The 23,868-nt window shown below is 40.3% G+C and overlaps 1 protein-coding gene across 5 annotated transcripts in view; it reads left to right on the forward strand.

Annotated features, from left to right (window-relative positions):
* Window positions 1-23,868, forward strand: part of MIPOL1 (mirror-image polydactyly 1) — a 276,778-nt gene that overhangs the window by 210,647 nt on the left and 42,263 nt on the right. For all 5 annotated transcript variants that reach the window (XR_012680290.1, XM_075193212.1, XM_075193214.1 and 2 more), the window contains exon 10: window positions 17,819-17,913. Coding sequence is in view for 4 of the 5 variants with exons in the window: in XM_075193212.1 (XP_075049313.1) it covers window positions 17,819-17,913 (95 nt within the window). In the remaining variant the exon portion in view is untranslated. The remainder of the gene's footprint in view (window positions 1-17,818; window positions 17,914-23,868) is intronic.

The following is a 23,868-nucleotide window of genomic DNA, read 5'->3' on the forward strand; positions in this document are numbered from 1 at the left end:
TAGAAGAGATGAAGCAGCAGAGAGACGTAAAGGAACCACCTTATAAAACAACATGAGTAGCAGTGTGTCTCCCACGAAAGAATTTGAGCTGTCTGCCAGGCAAGTATCGGGGAATGGCGGTGAAGCCATAGAAGACCCAGAACCTGATAAGTCCTCGTGTAAGGACCCAATTTGGAGGATGAGAGGAATAGTCTGGGATTGAACAAGACCACCTGTAGTCTTGCTCCCGTCGATTGCAGTGAGACGTACCATGCATTCCAGAGTAACGTTTGGAATGGAGTATTGTGATAAAGTGGAAGCAAATTAAAGGTGACCAATGCACCAAATATAGAAGTTTAGAAATGAAGCTGGGGTTCTTTCCAATTCCTATCATGAGGAGAACATTCTTTTTCCTGTCCTCCTGTTTAATGGAGAGAGAGACAGGATGGACCTAGCTAGACCTCTCCATGCACCGTTAGGCCTTGTCATTTCCCAGGCGGATCAGACATGTTCCAAGAAGATGACCACTTTTCCCGCAGTAAAGACTGAGTTTGTTTGTGAACCTTCTTTCCCTTTCCTTGGGGGTAACCAAAGCTCTACCTAACTGCATGGGTTCTTCTGGAGGAAGTGTAACAGCCTGGAAATTAGGGGCTAAGCGGATGGTACTGCTCTCTCTGTCTTGCGATCTCTCCTTGAAACGTAGGTCCACCTTTACACACAGAGCGATAAGGTCTTTGAGGGAAGCTGGAAGCTCGCAAGAAGCTAATTTGTCCTTGTATACAGTCGGACAACCCCTGCCAGAAGGTAGCTACCTAGGCTTCATTGTTCCACCGAACTTCAGAGACCATAGTCCTAAACTGGACACCGTATTGACCTACTGACTGGGAGCCCTTTCGCAAACTAAAAATCCCTGTGGCTGCATTGGAAACCCTTTCCAGCTGGTCGAAAATCTTCTTAAGGATGCTAAGAATTTCCGAGCAGTTGTAATGCAAGGGATCATTCCTGTCCTATAAAGGGGAAGCCCAAGCGAGAGCTTGGTCCAAAAGGAGAGAAATAATGTATTTGACTTTGACTTTCCCGGGTAGAAGCTCAATTTGATTCGCACACTGGTTTAGAAAACCTCTGCATAGCTTGGGGTCCCCATCAAATTTGGTTGGGTTTGCAATGTGTAATTGCGAAGTCGTTGCAGGAGCTGAAACAGACACTGGTTCTTCTCGGAGATGCCGAAGATCCGGAGGCTGCAAGGGTGCTCTGCAGGATGTCCAAATGGACCTATGTGCCTTGGAGAAATTTCATAAGGTGCTCTTGATTGTCCACCTGTTTCTCTACTCTTCTTACAAGATATTGTAATAAATCCCTAAGAGGGATTTTCCACGGGGTCCATGTATTGTCAGAACAAACTATCATGACTGTAAAGAAGTGGTAAGTTGGACTATAGTACTAACCCTGATTGACACTGGCACGGTCCACTGGACTGGCTCAGGATGTAGCACTGCGGACAAAAGAGGTGGCCGCAGGAGTGGGTGTACACGGGTATCTACGGCCGAGTCAAACAAACCAAGTTTGGTACACGTGCGGTCAAGGCAGGACGTCAGGGTTCTGTACGCTGGATATTGGACAGAAACTCACAGGGAGGGGAAGCTGAAGAGCACACACAAGGAGTACCACCAGAGTAAGATGCACGGCAACAAAGTTGCTCTGACACTGAAAGAGTGTCAGAACCCAGTTTATGAAGCCGGCTAGATTTGAAAAGAGCGCCCGACAGCTAGTCACGTGTGCCGAAACCTGGAAGTGCTGTTCAGCAGCGCGAGCGAGGACGGCGCTGGAGCCAGGACATGTAAGATCTTGACAGTCTCTAGCCAAACCATTTTGAATACATGATTTTGTCTTTAAAGAGGTCTGGTGGGCTGTTTTGCAGGCAGGATTGAAGATGTATTTCTTGGTTGCTACAAAAATTATAAGGAGCAGTTTCCTGTTACCTTTTTGTAAAGAAAAGAAAATTATGTATGTGTATATATATATATATATATATATATATATATATATATATATATATATATATATATATATATATATATATATATGTGTGTGTGTGTATATATTATGTAACAAAAGGAGGTATTTAGCTGGCAATATACAGAGAAAGCAGGTAAGTAGAGTAAAACATTTGTACAGTAATGCACCTAGAGTGAAGACTTATGTATGAAAAGCAATAGTTTAAATTTGGTTAAACTTACATGATCTGAAATCCTTCCTCTCAGCAAACAGACAAGGAGTGTCTGGTTGTGCAGACAGAGCCAGTGATGGGTGTTTTCTTTTAAAGACAAGGTGGGTGTGTCACCTGTCCATCAAGCTAAGGCTGGGGGAGGAGCATCATGTATAAAAGCTTGTTTGTTTCATTTGTTCAGGGAGACCAACGCTGGGATAGCTGGCTGGTCCTGAGAGAGAGCTGGTCTATGTATAGCTAGCGTTTAGGGTCTCCATGATTGCTGTGCAAGTATACGGTGTCAAAATATTTACCATCCTGACAACAAAGCACCATAAGAAGGAAGAAGTTGTTCGCGTGTGCTTCTGCAGTAGCGGGCTCTTGCCACTATATATATATATATATATATATATATATATATATATATATATATATATATATATATATATATATATATATATATATATATATATGTGTAATCACTACAAATAAATAGCCTTTACACTACAATTATACAGTGTAAAGAATTATGCAATGACAATGTTTAGCTTATGGATTTAAAATGAGAGGGGCATGCGCCCGAATGCGTACATGCACGTCACTGTGCACACCTCAACAGATGTGTCTATAGAAAATGTGTCTATACGGGTGCAACTATCCAAAATGCACCTACTTGGGCACGTTTGCTCATAAAGGACACACAGGGACACAGCGCCCGAGGTAGTAGTGTTTGTAAGCATGACACTGCAACGGTTTCAGGTTGCAGTATAGTACTTTAGTTCGGTGGGGAGCTTCTTCGCAAACAGTCCAACAAGGAGAGTACAGGGGAAGTATGGCTGCAAATGTTCCTCTGTAACAAAAATCCTGTGAATCAGAGAAGGAAAGATTGATGTTTCCTTGGTGACCAGCTCCTGAGCTAGACTAGAAATATAAAGCTGCTCAAGGTGTTACAGCCAGAGTTGAATCTGATATTTGATTTGTTTACGTATGCTGAACAGTTTGTACTGCTGTAAAGCTGGGTATGCCATCATACAGATGCAATTTCTGTAAAGATTTCACCAATGATTGAAAGTTCCGATGAGCATGCCGGTTCATGAGCACACACCTAAACGATTTACCTTCAGACCTGTGACCTTCATCTCTCATAACCTTGTGCTAAAAAGATTGTGACTCTGCACACACTCTACAGATATCTGCCTATGCTGCTGGTCGTGAGTGTGTACACACTTCCTCATGTGCCCAACATTGTTCCATCGTTGATCAGGATTTTTAGGAAGTTTATAATTCTATATCAAAAGATACAATGTGTTTTGCTGCAATAAAACATGATTGTGGGAGAGTACTCACTCTTGTATTATCTGGCCAAACGGTCGTGAATCATGTATCTGCGTGATAATTGCATAGGTGTGTATCCAGCTTAACTTTGCTACAAGGGAATTATCTGGTACTCCATGGTCTGTGCATCCTACCCACCACAACTACTACAACACTCCAAATACAGGCGACTCACAGTAGCTTAAGTAAGTAGTATAGGTAACTGACAGTAACTTAAGTAAGCAGTGTTTTAAACAATATTTATTTTGTTGGGGTTTTTTGTTTTCCTTTTTGTATTGCTTGCTTAAAGTAGATAGAGAAGGAAAGCCGTTGAGTATTTGATAAAAGCCTTGGTTAATGCAATTGCCAATCCTTATCTGCCCACGAATACAGTATATACTGATCATAGTTCACTATTCTAATATGTACCCATAGGTCTGTCCCTTGAGAAGCGCTTCCACCAATGCTTATCATAAGATCATTTTTCAAGGGTCGATTTACCAGAATAAATAGTCAAAGATCAGGGGGCACTTTTTGTTTCAAAGTTTTTATACAGATAGCTAGCAACAACTTGTCACAGGTTGTTTCAAACTTGTTCTTTTTTACTAGATTGTAGTGTCTATTGACATTTGCAATTCTTACTTAATGCTAACTGTGATTTTTAATATAATTTCCAGAGACAGTTTGCTATTAAGTATGTGCATTGTGTTACAAATACTTACCTCTCCGCGTTCCCCCACCGCTCCGTTGGACCCGGAAGCCTCACTTCCGGGTTCGGCGGTCACGTGATCACTACCCAGGGCGGTCACATGATTGCACCTAGGGCGGGGAATTCAAAGGTGGACACAGTATAAAAGCATTGCTCTGACACTTGGTGAGTGTCAGAGCAATTTACCAGTTCCTGGCTCCTGATTCCTGTGTCCTCCTTGTTCCTGCTTCCTGTGTGCTTGACCTCCTGTGTACCGACCCGGCTTGCTGACCCTTCTGGATTCCGTTTCTCCCGTGTACCGACCTGGCTTGCTGACCTTCCTGATTGCCTGTGCTCCTGACCCGGATTGTCTCACGCCTCTCTCTTTATACGTTTATCTGCCATTCCTGTGTACCGACCCGGCTAGCTGACCATGCATCTGTTCTGGTGACCCGTGTACCGACCCGGTTTGATTGACTCTGAGATTGCCTTCTGATTCTGTCTGCACTGCCTGCCTGTGTACCTACCCGGCCTGTCCGACCATTCTCATCTTGCTCCTATTCCGCTGTACTACATCTTGGGGCAAACCTGAGGACTGCGACCTGCGACTCCTGGCAGCAAAGCCCATCCCGCCTTGCGGCTGTTCTTGGTGAATACCGGGGAGATCGTTAGACTCCGCACCTCAGGTAAGCGCTAATCAAAATTAGTAGTGTATCCAGTAATCCGTAACACATTGCACGCAATAAGCAGATGGAAGTACCACATATTTTATAGACCGTAGATCTCATAGCCCAATGGACATGATCATTATACAATAATAAAGTTTTCATGATCCCCAACAATAAATATTAACTTCTTAGTAAACAATAAGAACTGAAAATTGTGAGATAGTCATCCAGTGTACTGTACAAAGGAGCTACTGAATAGATTCCGTGTCAAACAAATAAATAAAAAAATTATGCCATCTGGATTCTGCGCTCATGCAAATATTTTTTTTTCAGTGCCGATTTTCATTATGCAAAAAAAAATCTTTCTATGATCAACATTTCGTTGGGGACCTCTTTATCATAATCGCATGTGGATCTTGATATGTTGATGTAATAAAAAAAAATTATCAAATTTTTTATTTGGCTTCGTGGTTAGCACTTCTGCGTCACAGCACTGGGGTCATGAGTTCAATTCCCAACCATGGCCTTATCTGTTTGGAGTTTGTATGTTCTCCCTGTGTTTGCGTGGGTTTCCTCCAGGTGCTCCAGCGCTCTCTCTCTCTCTCTCTGTCTCTGTCTCTCTCTCTCTATCTCGGGATTGATGTGAATGAGACTCTGTACAGCGCTGTGGAATTAGTGGCGCTATATAAATAAATGATGATGATAAGATAAAAGAAGACAATACAGAGGTAAGTAAAGAAACCAAGGCAAAGGGAGGGAAACAAAGGCACCCAGTGATGAAGGAGAGGGAGGGGGCAGGATGGCACAGTATGATGAAGGGGGGCCAGGTGAAGGGGAGCAAAGCAGCACGGAGGGCGCAGTGTGATCATAAGGGGCACAGTGTGATAATAAAGGGGCACAGTAATTGTGTGATGGCACAGGGGGCTTTTGGGAATGTAGTGTGAGGTAGGTGGTGGCTAATTAATGGGCGCAATTTTGTTTGTGGGGTGATGGTGGGGCAATTTAATAGTGGGGACTATTAATTTAAGATGGGGTGGTTTGGAGCCTATTGAATGTGCGGGTGAGTTTGGGGAGCATGAGGTCTCTTTGAATTATTTAATGGCAGTGATGGTTGCGGGAAATAGGTATATTATGAAATGTAAATACTATTAATTTATTGCTGGGGCTGTTTGGAGGGAGGGAAATAGGTTTATTTATTAAATGGGAATACTATTATTTTAATGTTTGGGCTGGAGGAAGGCCTCATTATTAATCGTGGGTGCTATTGATTTAAGGCCAGGGCTGGTTGGAATTTTCTAAATGTACACATTTTTTTACCAAATAGGGCCCCCAATATTCCAGGATCCAGACAAGCCGCAACTAAAGAAACCTGCAGCCAGCAGGGGGTGAAAGTGGTAAGAACATGTAGGAGAGAGCAGGAGAGTCTGTGAAATGTTGTAATTCTAGTGGGACAATCCCAATTTTTGTTGAGTTATCTGCCCAATGTAAGGGACAGGCCAAGACTGTGTACTCTTTATGTACACACTGCATTCTTTCTATACTACACTATGGTGCTAGATGTCCTGAAAGTCTGGAGTGCTGGGACATATGTCACACACCGGCGAGGGGGCACTGCATCCTTGTGCTAATGGTGCACACAACAATGCAGGGTTTTTTTTCTGCAGGAGGGTGGCCTAGTGCTTTTCACTGGGTAGCCACGCCCCAGTGATGCATAGTCAGGCCCCCAATTGTATGAACACACCCACTACCAACATTTTTTTACGTGCTCATTTATAAGGGGTGCCCCATCAAGTTGTTGTACCGGGAACACTGAACCCTGAATTCCTTTTGGCAGCTCTGACCACAGGTCTGACCAGTCCTGATAGGTGTGGGCAAAAACTTGTAACATTTTTCAATAGTATTGAAAAGTATTACACTATTAGTAGGCTGTGTAATGCATCTGTTTTACATAGCCGCACCTGCTAATTTGCATATATGCCCTTTCACGGCCCCCTTTGTTTAGATTTAACATTAAATAAAAATTCTGGCTCCTGACAACTGTTCTATGATCTACCTTTTGGAGCAAATTGGCCAGGCCTAATGTAACGATGTAACTGCCACTTGGTCTGTGTATCAGGACATATATTGAGGAAAGTGTGCCCGTCCATCAGGGGTGAAGCCAGGGTGCCCATGCATGATAATGATATTCATCATATTCATGCAGCCAGTTGTGCTGCTCCATCCTCTCCTCCATGTCTAAAATCCTCTGTCACCCTTGCTATGTTTTTTTAAGTAGAACTTTGTTTTATGTAATAATAGCTCTGTTCCAAAAACTAAACAATGGTATACATTACTATACAAAACCAACATTAATGTACCTTTCTGTTTTTAGTCTCTGGGAGACAACTGGAGCACACGGGGGAAACCCTTGGAATAGAAGTCATGACCTCCTACACTTTGAGACATGCATTTCACATAATGTTATTTAAAATACAGAACTAAAGTTAGCATGTTGAAATCCGCAGACCAAAGCTATTGCTGTTTGTTTTTTGTTTTTTTTTGTTTTTTTTTTACATGTCTTGGTAGAATTCTTTCCATTCGGCCACTACCAGAAGGTCTGGGCTCCAATATAGCTATAAAGACAGGGCCCCACTTGCCCATAATGACACCCAGGGGCGGACCTAGACTTTTTTTTTTTTAGGGGGGGAGCTGATTTAGCTTAGTCACGCCCTCCTTCAGTCTGATTGGCTAGTCCCAGTTGGCCCTGCCCCCTGATCATGATTGGCCCCACTCCCTTTGATTGGCATCTTGACATTTTCAATATCATGTTGCTGCTGCTGCTGGGGGGCGATTGTCCCCGCCCCTGGATCCACCACTGATGACACCTCATGAAGAAGCATAGCCACAGTATAAGCCATGCATTCAAAGGACCATGGCAGTACCATGTGTGCAAGTTGCAAAATGACTGCTACTATTTGATCTCTAATTAATTAGATAAGTAAAGTAGGGACTCATAATTTGTGTGATTAATGATCAGATAAAGAAAACATAGCACTTTAAGTTCACTTAGAACAGCAGGCGCACATCACGTGATGCTCCGACGGGTCTTTCGGTACAACTGAATTCCCCAAGTAGTATCCACTAATATTATAGCTCAATAAATTATTGACAGTCGGAAAACATTTTTAGAAGTGAAAGCAATTAAGTGACGTTTATAGAAGTACCAAATACAAATTGGAATTGCTGAGAAGATGCATTCAATAGTTGCTGAATCAAATAATTTTTTATAATCACAAGTTCTGTGAAGAGGTCTTGTAAAAACGTAATCCGAGTGACACAGCAACACTGCTATTTTGCCAGAAAGAAACTATTTAGACAAAGTTTCTTATTTAGGATGTAATTAAATGTGAAACACGTAGACTCTGAAACAAAGGAGCCTCTACGTCAAGACAGCTAAGTCCTCATTTGTTTACTTTTATTCACAAGCTTATTAAGTCTTTTAGTATTCGTACCCAGCAAGCTATAGTTTCTGATCTATATAGCATGAATCACATTTGAACTAGTCAGTTAGTAACTTAGTATTTATTCCGGTACAGCGATTTTGTCATTTATTTTATTTTTTTTATTCATTCATTTGTGGGATAACCACTGCGCAAATCCATCAGTGAAATTATGTGGATACCTGTTAAGAATGTTTAGTGGTCACAATCTGCCCTTAAATTAATGCATTTTGGGCACTAAGTCCAGCTAAATGGTGCAAATTTGGACAAACCATGTTGCGATACAAAGGGTTCAAGTTCAATTTTGATTTTGCAAACAGCAAAAATACTGCCTTTTGCATTTACACATAAATACTGGATATTTAACAAAGCGATTTAGAGTTGTCTAGGATACCCTCCCATCCTAACTCTAAATATGCCCCACACCTTAATCTAGCCCCTCCCCCTCCCTTAGCAGTGCAACATGGTTTTGTCAAGTTGCATAATCGCGCCATCTAATTGGATTTACTCCTAACTCTGAAAGAGGCCCTATATCCCCATATGATATGTAACATATAAAATGGAGTGCAGCTGGCTAATGGAACTTATTAAACAGAAGAACCTGGCCAAGTAGCCGAGCTGCTGTTTTTTCACTCTGATCCCTGTTTTTATGAAATCGCACCCTAAAATTTGTGATTTATAAAGTTTTTATGGATGTTTAATAATAGCATCTTCTAAAAGGGCAGCGTAGAAGTCTAATTGAAAGCATTGATATTTTCTCAAGTGCAAATCGGATGCAAGTTATTTGATAATCACAGAAATTATTGAATGTATGTTTTTATCTTTACACTATTTATTTACTACTTCTGTGAACATTTACCATGAACGCCTGTCACTTTCACTTATTTATTGATTTATGATATTAGTGAATATCATTTCTCTTTCTTATAATCTGTCACAATATGTTGTTTATCACTGGATTGCTTTACACTCAATTGACTTATATGGTTAATTGTAGATCAAATATTTGTATCTAAACAGTAGCTGTTTGTGTAATAGCTGAGTACACCTTATTTTTTTTATGCAACTAACACTACAGTCCCCTCTAATACAGAACAGTGCATTTTTTTATTTCATTGTGCATCTGATTGATATAGGGGTGGAAGTGGGCTTATATACTGTGATATGCCATACCGTCACTTCTTCTACTGTCTTCATTACATAACTATCAATTTCCATTATCGTCACTTCTTTTGTGCACACATATTTTCAAATAAATGAAAAGAACAGGTACGATGAAGCCTTACTTGTGTTTTACTTTTGTAAAGCCCAAATAAATTACAAAAGTAACATTAAATAGTTCACTGTAACTTCCCAAGTACGTCCTTTTAGAAATAACTGTAACAAAAGTGGCGACTAAACTGTAACTGAAAACAAAAGTGACAAGCAAATGTAACACATTAGACTCACACCATCACATACAGTTTAAAGAAAGGATTAAATGTCATCAAAGTTTGTATGTTAACTAACACTAAAAGAGTGTAACATGGCAAACTGAATTAAAGAAGAATTCTACCCACAACTACATCTTTACTTTTGGGTAGAGTATAGTTTTATATTTGAGTTTAGATTATGAGTTCACTAACATAACATAAAATACAAAGTTCTAATTTGTCCTTTGTGCAGGATTAACCAGATTAACCAGATGCCGCTGGGTCTCCTGAAGTCTTGAATGGTCCAGCGCTGCCATCCCCTAATCCAAGAGGGGATGGTATTGACAACTTTGAAGCTGGTATTTTGAGAAAGGCCTATCTTGATAAATGAGAGGATCATGGCAAAGGATCATTGAAGACTTCAGGGGACTGGCAGATGTGGGGTAAATAACAGAAATCCCAAACAGCTTAATCATGTGTAGAGATGAAATATAAACATGTATCTCCCTATATACCAACTAATGAAAGCCTGCCACCCGGTCAGCAATTGTTAAATGTAAATGTATTACATTAAATCTATCAGGCTTCCCATCCTGTACTTGGTCATGATGTCCTTCTGGAGTATTGCTCAGCAGGTTACAATGAAGTAAGTAGGAGCAGTTTCACAGGATAATCTCAATTGCTGTGGCCAAAGGATCAGGGCCTCTTGAGATGGGGGTGTGGCTTGGGCAAATTGCGGGACGGTTTGAATGAATTGGGCGCATGACCCAAACTGACCTGATTTCTTAAATGTGCAGTGATGGGAGGTATGTGATGGTCTTTTTTTATGTCATACACATTGCATTATGATAAAACATGTTTTGGTTTGAAGTACCATTTTAACTGCTGTAAATCAGATCATCATCATCACCATTTATTTATATAGCGCCACTAATTCCGCAGCGCTGTACAGAGAACTCACTCACATCAGTCCCTGTCCCATTGGGGCTTACAGTCTAAATTCCCTAACACACGCACACACAGACACAGACAGACAGCCAGACTAGGGTCAATTTGTTAGCAGCCAATTAACCTACCAGTATGTTTTTGAAGTGTGGGAGGAAACCGGAGCACCCGGAGGAAACCCACGCAAAAACGGGAAGAACATACGAACTCCTCACAGATAAGGCCATGGTCGGGAATTGAACTCATGACCCCAGTGATGTAAGGCAGAAGTGCTAACCACTACTTTACCATGCTGCCCACATCATCTTCTTGGCATTCAGTCTGACAGATAGACTTAGCTCCTTATTGCATGGAATGCATATAAAATATGAAATCCACATCCAGATCTCCCATGTTTATCTATTATTTTCAGCATAGACAATGCCCCCTTGCTGCACAACATTTAACATTACTTATTTAACTGAGGCATGCCTAAAAGCAACACATTTCACATGCCCTCTGCTATCTTTATTTGATGTGGATTTAAAGCTGGTTTAATTAGCACTCCACTTTTTTCTCCCACCTTCCCTATAAGCTCACGCTCCCATGCGCTATCATTGTAGCCCTTTTGGCTAGGAATCCTTGTACTGCTGAATCTGGCCTATCATGTACATCCTAAATTTCAAATTCTGTTAGGAATTTGGCCATTTTTTGCAGGCAGATAGAGTTTGGAGGCCAAGTAACTTCCAAAATTAAGGCTTCCAGGACTGGAGACCCCTTGTAGTTCTGCTAGTTAGGGGTGTGCGGAATCCATTAGCATCATACCCCCCGACGTTCTTGATTTGGAAATTGATACTTTTTTTGGCAATGCAAAGTGTGCCTCCAAAATCAAGACGACCTCTACCTTAATAGATGCGCTATTCTTTTATTTCCAACAGAATTTGGGACTGTCCTGCCAAAGTTCAGACTCTTGTGGGGTATTTAGAATATTTATTGTAGATGTAGACAGGCCCCTATTATTGGAGAAAGGCTTGTCCCCGTACATGAGATTATCTAAATTGAACAAATGATTCTCACAAGCAAAGATCACATTATAACTTCCATGAATACTTAGTTTCCAATAACAATTAAAAATAGTTTTCAAATTGGACCCCTACGGAGTCTGTTCATCGCCCTAAACTCTCTTCTTTATGAGTTTGTAAGTTTGCATTTCCACAAAGCCTCTTTAAACATATTGAGCCCTGTCCTGACCATACATATGTGGCAATATGCCTTTTTTTCTTATGTTATGTGACAAAATGAACCAGAAAAGGAGAGACATGTGTCTATTACTATATATATATATATATATATATATATATATATATATATATATATATATATATCTATATATATGTGCATCCCTGTGTGTCCCAGCTTTGTTATATTTCTTTCATATAAAGTAACTTTATACAGTAGCAAATCCAGAGTCCAGGGGTGAAAGAGTCTCACTCAGTGGAGCTTCTCCCCATAAGAGGAGCAGGCATTGCTCTGTCATATGTGTGGTTCATTTGGCTTACAAGAAGATACTGCTAAAGAAGGATTCTACTTTAGTGACATTCAGCACAACGGCAGGACATGGTATAGAGTGTTATAAGAATATTTTCTGAAAGGCACCAACCTGCACTTAGCCAATTTCAGGTAATTACCCTTTGCTTCAGTAACGTTTCAGTTGGCAGAGCCTTATGAACACACAGTACCTTCCCTGCTTTGTAAGTTTCGCAGGTAACCCAACCCTTCCCTTTCAATAGCAGTTGCATCATTCCAGAGTTCTGTTAGATGTAGGTTTTGTGCGTTTTTATTATTTTATTGGCAGTCAACTGTGAGCCAGCAGGTGTCTGGGGACTGGAAGCATGGACAACGTAAGGCATCCTACTAGTACACTGCACTATGAACCATAAAGTAGAGGGGGGGGGGCACTTTCTTGGCTGTTGTCCCAGATGGAGATCTTCATTTGACATATGGAGAATGTTTGCTGTTTGGGCTTAACAGGATGTGATTTTCTTTCTTTCAAACAGTCTGCTAACTTGGCAGAGAAATAGGTGCAGGCACAAGTGTTCGACTTTTATACAGAATGTTAGGGCTTAATTGTTAGGGTACGAAAATATCATAAGACATATTTTCTTTGTTTTCATTATTGCTACATTTTTATACATGAAGCAATTTCCAAAACACATTTATGACTTTAAGTTCGTAAACTATTCAATAAGCCTGATGTAGCTTTAACAAATTGTCAGAATATCTCACTAACTAATAGAAAGACTACAGAACCCAAGGATGTATTCAACCGCTTGGTAACTAACACGTAGTTCCTAAGTTCAGTGAAGATTAAGGGCTAGATTTACTAAGCTGCAGGTTTGAAAAAGTGGGGATGTTGCCTATAGCAACCAATCAGATTCTAGCTTTCATTTATTTAGTACCTTCTACAAAATGACAGCTAGAATCTGATTGGTTGCTATAGGCAACATCCCCACTTTTTCAAACCCGCAGCTTAGTAAATCTAGCCCTAAGTCTTGCTTGGTAAGATGACACTAATTATTTTGTAAAATAATGTTTATAGAACATATCACATAAATAACGTGTTATCATTAATGCACGCTGATCATTTAACATAGTAGTGTAGAAGTGCATTCAGTTATTGTGCTTCTGTGGAATATGATGAAATGGGCACGTTAGTAATGTGTTTTATTTATTTCCAATGTCCTTTATTGGATGTTGCTATTTTATACTTGATGATGCTTGAGAGAGAGTGTTTGAAATTTTGAACCCAGCGTTAACGTTTTACAGAACTTCCTGTGATCCTGATCTCATGTAATGATTTAGAGACAATGTACTGAAAGCTGGAAACTTGATGATGTCACAGGATATATCTCGGCAGCACAGTGGTCATGTTCCCATTAGTAGTTTGTGGGCCTGAACAGGCTAGAGCTGAATGGCCAGTGCCATAACTAGACATTTTAGTGCCCTGGGCGAGACAGGGCACCGGCGCCCTCCATCTAAGTAGGAGTGACATCTGTCAAGTGAGTGTGGCCAACCTAATGTGGTGGTGAGATAGATATATATATATATATATATATATATATATATATATATATATATATATATATATATATATATATATATATATACACACAGTGGTGGGATTCAAATAAATTAACAACCGATTCTCTGCCCTAATGACCATTTAAAGTATGCAAAAATATATACCGTAAGGTATTCTAATATTTCATGCACTTAATACTCAAATAAGAACAGCAAAAGAGATACACAAAACTATATTGTTAAAAGAAAGTTTTAAAATGTTAAAGAAAAAATATTAAAGAGTACCTTACTTGACAAAAATCTGTTTTTAAATATTATATTCATATTATGGCACAGTAATACCCCCAGTTCATATTATGCCATAGTAATGGCTCTCTTCATCACACTCTGCCATGCAGCGTAATTTGCCCCTCAAAACACTGCGATATGTAGCATGCATACATGTTATTTGTAAGATTTAAATATTTCATTCAAATATAATACACATTGTCAATCTGCATTGAAGACGAGTATAAGAATTGTGGGTTATTGTTGCGTTTTTAGTCTAGCCCACAATGTCATGTTTGTTGTGTTTTATGGCTGGTGACTTTATAGACAATCTAATCAAAAGGACTGCATGAATTAACCTCCACCCTGCCCCAGACACTATTGCAAATCATCTGGGCTGATATATCATCTTAAAAAATATTAGGTTAATGTACATTAGTCAAAAACAGGTTTTGATACTTTAATATAACTGTATGTCATGGGGCATCAGTTCAGCCTGTATATGCACAGGTCATGTAAACCCCCTGCTATTGATCTGTATATGTTTTTACTTGGAAATAAATTCTTTGAGACATGACCTTTTTCCACCAGTGTGTTTGGGAGATCTCCATTCATCTCCCTGCTATGTAGTAGTACTACATACAGTAATAATTATGTAGAGTAACATCAATTACTTCATGTATATAAAAGGATTTCCTGTAAGGTGGTCATATATACAGTAGCTAGGATTAGAGTATATGTCATCTACATACCACATTAAGCAAACTTAAAAATGGGTTTTAAACAAATTTCACTGAACTGTCCTGTTGCACATCACAAACCAATTGATTGCTTGCATTTGAATTTAAGGAGAGAGGGAAAGAGAGAGAGGGAGAGAGAGAATATATATTCAGCCTTTTACTTACTTCCGCAGTGGAACGCACGTGTGTTCCACTGACAGGAAGTAAAAGCCTGTAGATAAAGGGCCAGGTAGCGGGTGGCTGCTGCGCCTCCTTGGGCTTGCGCCCTGGGCGACAGCACCGCCCGCACATGCCTAGTTACGGCTCTGTGAATGGCATTATGACAGGGGAAACCCACGCAGCAGGTTTCCCTGTTGTTATATTGTCCCAAACCCAGCCTGTCATAGTCTAGTGCTGGTAGTGGCTATACAGTGTCTGGGGCTGACTGCATTTACGTGAACATCCCTTTACTGTACACTACCTATACTTGCCTGCCCCTTCCCTTCCCCTTTCCACTTCACTAATAACCCATTCACACCAAAATCCCAGGTCAGACACGGGATAATGAACACGGTTTTACATAGTGCTGCAATCATTCACATTGCACTTTGGTCCCGGGTACATCCCGGGTCGGCGCCTTTCACACTGGACCCGTGTCTGCCCTACATTTTCAGGTTGAGCTGATTTTAATCCAGGAACACCTTTCAGGCAGCAGCGTATCGGGCTCCAAACCGGGAATAACCCTGATAGCGACCAGGGTCGTGGTCGCAGGACCCAGGTCGCCCCATTCACACAGACACATGACCTGGGTTATTCCCTGGTCTATGCCTCGGTGTGAGAGGTGTACAAGCTGTTTAAGGTATGTCCAGGTGCGACAGTTGCCTACTAAAAGAAACATTTAAGTCTTGTAGTTTGGGTTCTTAAGTTATGAGCATTATGGGCATGACATTGGGACAAGATATATAAGCTGGCCATACCTTATAATTGTATAACATCGTGGGCCTGATTTATTAAGGAAAGTAAGGCAAAAAATGTAGTAAATTTTCTCCTGGTTAAAACCATGTTACAATGCAAGGGGTGCAATTTTTTTTATTTTATTTTGCACATAGGTTAAATACTGGCTGTTTTTTATGCAGCACACAAATACTTGATAGCTTATTTGTACACTGAAATTTAAAGTTCATCTAGGACATGCCCTACCCCAAATATAAACCTGTCCCCACATTTTAAATTTACATTCCCTTCTATTGCATCATGGTTTTGCCAAAGTGCAAAGTCACTCTTTTTTTTTTTTGCTTTACTTTCCTTAATGAATCAGGCCCTATGTGTTTAAAAGTTTGCATCACAAATGTAAGACTATGAGGATTTAAGAGATTGTGTTGTCATTAGAGCACATACCTATTTACTTAGGGAATTGCAGTGGTAAGGCACAGACTGTAATGAAAAAATTGCCCCTGTCTAGAACACTCTGCCTGTGAAAGTGTAACTGGCATTAAAATAAGGAAATAAAAGTGGGTACCGCTTTTACCCTCAGACCACAGTGTTCAATTGGTTCTCAAGAGCATTTATAAATCAGGCGTTGCCATTATAAATCACGTTTCTTGTAATAACGATTTACGACTATATGTCCTTGTGAGGATTAATGAAAAGCATAGCTAAAATATATTTATAGAAAATGAAGCAAAAGTTTTTTGTATGCGGAGTAGTGTTTTATACATAGAAATACATTTATGAATTAATCCCCTGTACTTAAAATAATGTATTTTGTTACTTAAGCGCTTGTCTTCAAAATGGAAATAAATAAAAGTTACCTGCACTATTATTATTAGTATCGTTTATTTATATAGCACTGATCATATTAAGCAGCAATTACAGAGAATATGTAATCATTCACATCAGTCCCTGCCCCAGTGGAGCTTACAATCTAAATCCCTACCACATACGCACACACAATCCATGTCAGAAGCCAATTAACCTACTTTTAAGTTTGTGGACTGTGGGCAGAAACTAGAGCCCCTGAGAGAACCCACAAAACCACTGGGGGGAACACATGAACTCCTGCGTCACAAATAACCATTTCGTTGGGTTTCTAAACATAAAATACTTGTGAAACAATCTCCTGTAAGGTCCCTTATCCCCTGGCATCAAAATCATGCTTTCACAAACATTTTATAACACTAGTGAAAGCATTTAAGGAGGTATAGGAATGGAACCCATTGGATCCAGTGGCCTCATACCCACTTGTACTTGCAATCAGGATCATTTATTGCTTAGCAAAGTTTTTTACTTGCATTCACTCTAAGTGAAGGCATTGAGCTCAATGCAGCCACAAGTGCAAGCACTACTTCTCCCCGCATGTCAAACAATATACTTTTCTACACCTCATCCGAGGAATGCGATAATTTTGAGAACACATATGGGCAGATTCAATTCTCTGTAATGTACATAGGCAAACCGAGGGGGGGGGGGGTTCCTAGTGCCTGGAAACCCCCCTCCAAGCTTGGGGCACTGTATAATTGAGGTGGCTGGACCCTGCCCCCGCTTCACACAGCTCTGCTTGAAAAGGGAGAGCTGCGTGCACCTAACAGTAGTGCACGCAGCATTGCCCATGTATATTATGGGGATAGGAAGAGTTAGAGAGCGTCCAATCACTGTCTAATATTATAGCTACGCCCCAATGCATGCTGGTCACGGCCACTGGCGGCGTGGTGTGGAAACCCCCCTCTACAAATCCTGCGTTTGCCCCTGATGTGCTCCCAGAACATCGGATGATGTCTGGCTTGAAATCTCTTATTTTTGTTTGCACCTCATTCTGTATTAATCGGAACTGCGCGCAGCAGGTCATCGCGCAGAACTTAATAGAATAATTGCTTTATTCCAGTGACTAAACCTATATTACTAAACATATGTAATATCTAGATGCTGAAATATGTCCTTATCTTTAAATATTTTTTATTCATTTACTGATAACTGTAATAATTATTTTATACATTACTTTGATGGTAAGGTGGCTGGTGTTTATGTTTAGTTCCATCTGCTTCCAGACAGTTTACTCACATTCTATTATCTTACTTATTGCAGGCTCCATTATCTTTTCTTCAGCATGATCGAGACAAGGTGAATGAAGAGTATAAAACACTGGAAGAAGAACTACAGGATCTGCGGATATATTACAGGTACAAACAATGGTCGAAGTGGAAATTTAGAAGTGGCGATATGAGAAATGTAATGGGAATATAAGTGAATGGAATTTAATAGTATTACAATGATGGCAGTAGGAGAAGTGGTGGCAGGTCCTGATTATCCAATAGGCTAGGGTGCGAGGCTTTTGGGGGCCGAAAAAGTTTGGATTGAATTGTCACAGGAGTAGGCATAAACTAAAAATTCATTTTAAAATGTAAAAGAATAGTTGTTCTTCTTCAAAGTAAAAGGAAAACATTATAGAAAAATGTAGTAAGGTTTTAATCTCGACAAGTTCCCATGGTAATGGCTGAAGACAGTGAGTCATCCTCGGGCTGGTGCTTGAATATAGGCGAGTTGGACAGAAAATGATGGCAACAGGCTCAGGCGAGACTGTCCCCCTTGTTCTCGTTTTAAGGAAAAAGAAATGGGTCACAAAGATTGTCGTGGCCCTTTTAAGCAGCCAAGTGGTGCTGAGTTTAGAAAACGTGTGAACATAAACATTGATGTGTATGTATGTTTGTTGTCGGGGGGTGGGGGGTGAAGCCAGAATTTAAATTAAGGACAAGTTCTTTTTTACCTACTGATCAGTAGCCTGGCGTGGTAGGCGAGGGGACACTATCATCATATTAGCATAGGGCAGCCTGAACGCTTAATCCGCCGCTGAGTGGTGTTATGACATTCCACTGTATTCTCCCCCACTTTGATCACTAGGAATAAATCAATGACAACAACAACTGCGCCTCTCCAATCCGTTTTGTGCAAACAGTCGTAACTAAAACTTTCTGGAAGCCGTGTAAAATGTACAGTCTGTACTCTTCAGGTGTGCGGTATCCCAACAGTATGTAGTGGTAATGGCAGCATAATGGTAAGATCAGCAACTCATTTAGGGCCTGCGCATACAGATGGAGTGGCATTTATTTGCATTATTTAACTCAACAATTCATTCCAATTATTAATTTGTATTCTCCAGAGCCACTGTGCGTGCAGTCTATGGTCAGCACCATAATAATCTCCCTAAGGGGGTCCAGGCCCAAGTACATTGTACCATCCCATCCTGATTGTCACATAGTTTCCATTGAAGTGAACTGTTTAGCTGTGAAATGTGATTTGTGCACCAGAGACTCTAGCATGTCTATAGATCTTGGTGTGATTGGCTATAAAAGTCATCAATTATGTGTTTCTACTGTGTAACTATTTGTGTGCCAGCATCCACACTTTCAGGTGTTTTACAGGTCATTGTATTCCTTTATGTCAATTTTAGTCCGCAGCATAGAAATAACTAAAATAAAGTAAATAATTACACATTTTGAAATTGATATGTAGCAAAGTGTGTATTACTGAACTAAGAAACGTGTTTAGAACACTTTTGAGTTGAAAGAAAAAAGTTCACTTTTTCACTTTTGTAGATTTTTCTTTTCTTCTGAATGCACCTAATAGGGTTAAATAGCAATTTTTGAAATGTCTTTGTTAAGGACATTCTTTGTATCATTGTATCTGTCATTTACAATTTTGGCTGTTCCAGAGGACCAGCTTGTATGCAATCTCCATGATGAGAACTATGGAATGTTGTACTTCTCACCAATATTGCTAGTGAAATAAATGCATTTTTGGTGAGATTTTTGTTATGTTAGATATATTATTCAGTAAATTTAGCTGTAGCTGATAAGTTGTTGAAAGAGAGCTATACTCTGCCCTAAATGTTTTACAGAATGCGCTAATGGGACACCCCTTCCCCAGACCAACAAACAGGATTTTTTGAATCTTCCTAGCAAAAAAATGTTACTGTAGTGCCATGCTGTCATCTGTAATGCTGCATGTGTGCAAGGGTGCTTTTACCATAAGACAAATCTAGGTGATCCTCTAGGGTGTTAATGATTAGGGGCTTCATAAAACACTGAGTGACATAAGGTCACTCTGTGCCCCTGTAGCACCCCCAAATGGAATGCTGGCCACTGGCATGGAGGGGAATCAGCCGGCATCATTTTGTTCTAGATTGTATGCATGAATCGCCCGACCGGTTGGACCTTCAGTCGTAGGTACAATTCTCCATTGTGTACCTAGCCTAAATCTTATTCATACTGCAAGCAAAGAGCATTTAAAAGCAACTGTGTGCATATTTCTGCCTTCTTAGCAGATTCAAGTGCCCTTATAGCAATACTAGTGTGCTCAAGTCTTGTGATTTTTGCTATATTCCTGGGCTTTTGGAATTGCCATAGTTGTTCACCTTGTCCTATATTGATTGTCTAGTTATTGCAACTACTGCTGGTCCTGCTAATAAAGCAATGACTGTTTTTCCTATGTTAATGCTAGAATATTTAAGCCTTGGTTTGTTTATGTTAAGACCATTGAAGAAGATATACCACCACAATAGACTTAGATTGACTTCCCCAGGCAGCACCTTGTTTCATGCATGCTGGATCGGACCTCATACGCACTGAACCAGGCACATGTGCGCCATAGGAGTTTGTTTGAGGACCGGGCTGCCTGCAGCAGACAGGCATTTTTTTTCTGGTCAGGAAGGAATTGCCAATCAGCACAGTGCATCACAGACTATGCGACGCGCACGGCTTCTCACTTTCTAGGCCACTTGTGAGCATGTCCTCTGAGGTCTGATACAGTACATGGGGTGGAGCGGGCCTATGCATTGAATAGTTTATGTGAAAGGGATTTCACATAAGATGGAGCAGGGGCAGACTTAGATTTTTTTTTTACGGTGTGTGGGGGAGGGGGGATTTAGCATAGCCCCACCCCTCCTTCATTTTGATTGGACCATGCTCCTGAGAAACAGGCTGAGGATGCTACCCAGCCACCAGGCAGACATATGTAGCCTGCTGCTTGAGGGAGACCCAATCTCCCCTCTTTGGATCCGCCATTGACAGGGGGGGCTATAAATTATGTAATATCACAATGGCCTGTGAATATACAATGGGTCACAGTAGAGAGCTCTTAATTATATAATACACATCAGAAATGGCCTCTGCATTGTAATATTTTATTCGTTTTGAATAGTGGTCGGATGCAAGGGATATATGGGGAGGAAGGTCGCTGAGGTAAATTTTAGCTGTTGCTGGAGCTGCTTAGCATGGCTGGGTAATGTTACTTTAGGAGACTGGAGGGAACTGTACCCAGAAAATCTGGCTATGATGACTTCACAGGCTTGATGTAAGCAATAAGCGAGACTGGTACTTAAACTAGCATTCCCAATTGTCACTGACCAAGTGCTTAGTGGATCCCTGAATGCTGAAACATTTTTCCTGGGGCTCCTCCATTGCAGGTACTACATACTTACCTACGCTCGTAAACTTGTTTCCGGGAGAGGGGCGTGACTGTAGGGCGGGAGGGGGTGGGGCGTGGCCAAACGTGTCATTTTGGCCCCGCCCCATGGCGTAAATTACGTCTGGCGCGATTCACCGAGAATCTTGTCAAATGACGCAATTCTCGGTGAATTGCGCCATTTTCACAAGGGAATTCCAGGATGCGGGAGAAATACCAGCTCTCGCGGGAGCCCGGGAGACTGACCCGAATTTCGGGAGTTTCCCGGACTTTCCGGGAGAGTTGGTAAGTATGAGGTACTATAGCGCCCACAAATCTTTTTGCTCAATGTCTTTAAATTGTTATGGTGGCTGTGAATGGGGGGGGGGGGGCAAGAGAACAATAAGAAGCTGCAGTCTGTGGCTTCTTATTGGTCTGCACAGGGCTGTGAGCTGAACCACGGAGACCCGGGAAAAACGGCCAGAAAGGGATGGGTATTACTGTGGGATGGGCATTTATCCAAATTTAGAAACCACTGCATGTGGTAGACAGGGTCATAAGGAGTTCAGCTGGCTGCACCTATGGTAAGAATCAGGCAATACTTTTCAATAGTCTATTTTATTACTCATAACACTGTGAATGAGTATATATCTTTTTTTTCATATAGCTGTAACCTGACATTCAGGTTTATCCTGTTGGAGGATTTACACGTTTCACAAGGTGCAGTTACACTTCCTCTGCATACAGTTAATCTTTTTTTTTTTTATATTGGGACACTTATGCTACATGTTATTTATTTGTATACAGATGTTGTCAAATGGGGTACAGAAATTGTTGGACATTCCCTTTAAGTACAGAAGGAGACTTGCAGCTTTCTGATTGGGTGGGTGACTGTGGAAGATAAAACAGAATGTCAATTTACCGTAGATGAAGTTGAAATAATGGTCATGTTAAGTAGTCCAGTTGAGTCGCAAATTATCAATCACTGTTCTGAACCTTAAAGGGAACCACATCCTAAATAAAAGTTGTGACTGAAATCTTCACACCTCAAGAATGTTGATGTCTGTCATTGTGTGCCATGGGTGGACATGTTTTATGCCACAAATGTTTATCATGCTGCCCGTGTGATTCATTTATGTTTTTATCTTGTGCGTTATTTGAAGCACTGAATGAGATATTGTTCTCTGTGCTTTGGCTTCCACTATGGAAGTCCAGAACATACAACTCTTCATACAGCTAGATATTACTAAAATATTCCTGTCTACACTAATAAAGGAATATTACTAAAATATTCCTTTATTAGTGTAGACAGATGTCATCACAAAGGTTCACATTAGCTTCGTGGATTTATAGGTTTAATTGTGGGATTGTATGAAAATAACAGAGAATTCCTTTCTTCGTTCTGAAAAAAAGAAATGTCACAAGAAAATCGATATTAAACGGAATGAAAAAAACACCATTTACATTTTAACTGGTACAAAAAATAAAACAAATGTTTGAACATCAATGTGAAAAAAATTATTTTTTACTAAGGAATTAAAGAAAAAAGCTAGCTTTATTATCTTTATCTAATCAGACTGTCATACATACTTCTATACCCTCTCCTCTTCTTTTCTTCACAATGATTCCCTGCTCTGGGCAAAGACAATCTGACATGCACGAAAACAAAATACTGAATACTGCCCCTTACAACCTGTTCCTTTTATCTGACATCAGTTGTTTTACTTGTAAGTTTTTCAGCGTTTTACTTTGTGCTTTCATATGAATCCTATGTGCAGTGAAGCCACATTCTTACTAGCTTGAATTGTGCAATTGGAGCGGATGTTAAACGAAGAGTTAATGAGCTCACATCCAAGCCCTGAGATAAGAGCAGATTTGTAATCTGTTGCTGAGAGCAGGTTTCAGTCAGTAGAGTCCTGCGTGGAGAGAACGTCACCGGTCCACCTACTTCCTGCTGTTAAACACAGTTAAATGATCTTTCTTATAGCAGGTGTGGACCAGTTCCGCCACATATTTTGGAGTTTCAATCAAATTAAATACTTTTCCTCATGATTATAAATGGGTTTCTTCATTTAAATGATTTCAGGATGTATAATGCACCTTGTCTCATCTGCACTAGATAGAAGCATGCAGAGGGAACAAGCTGTGGTTCTTTAGCTGTTATTCTGCTTCCAGAATGAGACGATCATTTCCACTTTCCTGGTAATATGAAAGTGCACTAATCAACAGCTCTTATTTAAATTGGACCTGTCACCTTCACTGAATGGAGACAGTCAGTTTGTGTACTGAACCAATATTCACAACCATCCAGTCTATCAATTCAGAGAGTCCCAATTGTAAAGTGTTACAGTATATGTTGGCTCAGTGTAAATAAATATTAATAAATTAATGCAACCTATTCATTCACTAGCATATTGTGTACAATATATATGTACTACACATTGTCTTATATTTTATAAGTTATTTGTCTCAAACTGAGACCTATTTCTTCTAGACCAACAAGCACAAATATCTATTAATACCACGTCTAGCTCAGATTTCTCATCACAGCACAAAAGTTTGCAGAATTAATTAAAGTCCATTTGTGGTCTATAAGCTTCTATCTCCTACCTGTGTCTGTTTTTGGTACTCCTTCCTATGTCCTTTAATTGTTATTTAATTTGGGACTGAAAAAATATCACATTGGTCTCTGTCTG

Source organism: Mixophyes fleayi, chromosome 12 (assembly GCF_038048845.1).
Source record: "Mixophyes fleayi isolate aMixFle1 chromosome 12, aMixFle1.hap1, whole genome shotgun sequence".
Lineage (NCBI taxonomy): Eukaryota > Metazoa > Chordata > Amphibia > Anura > Limnodynastidae > Mixophyes > Mixophyes fleayi.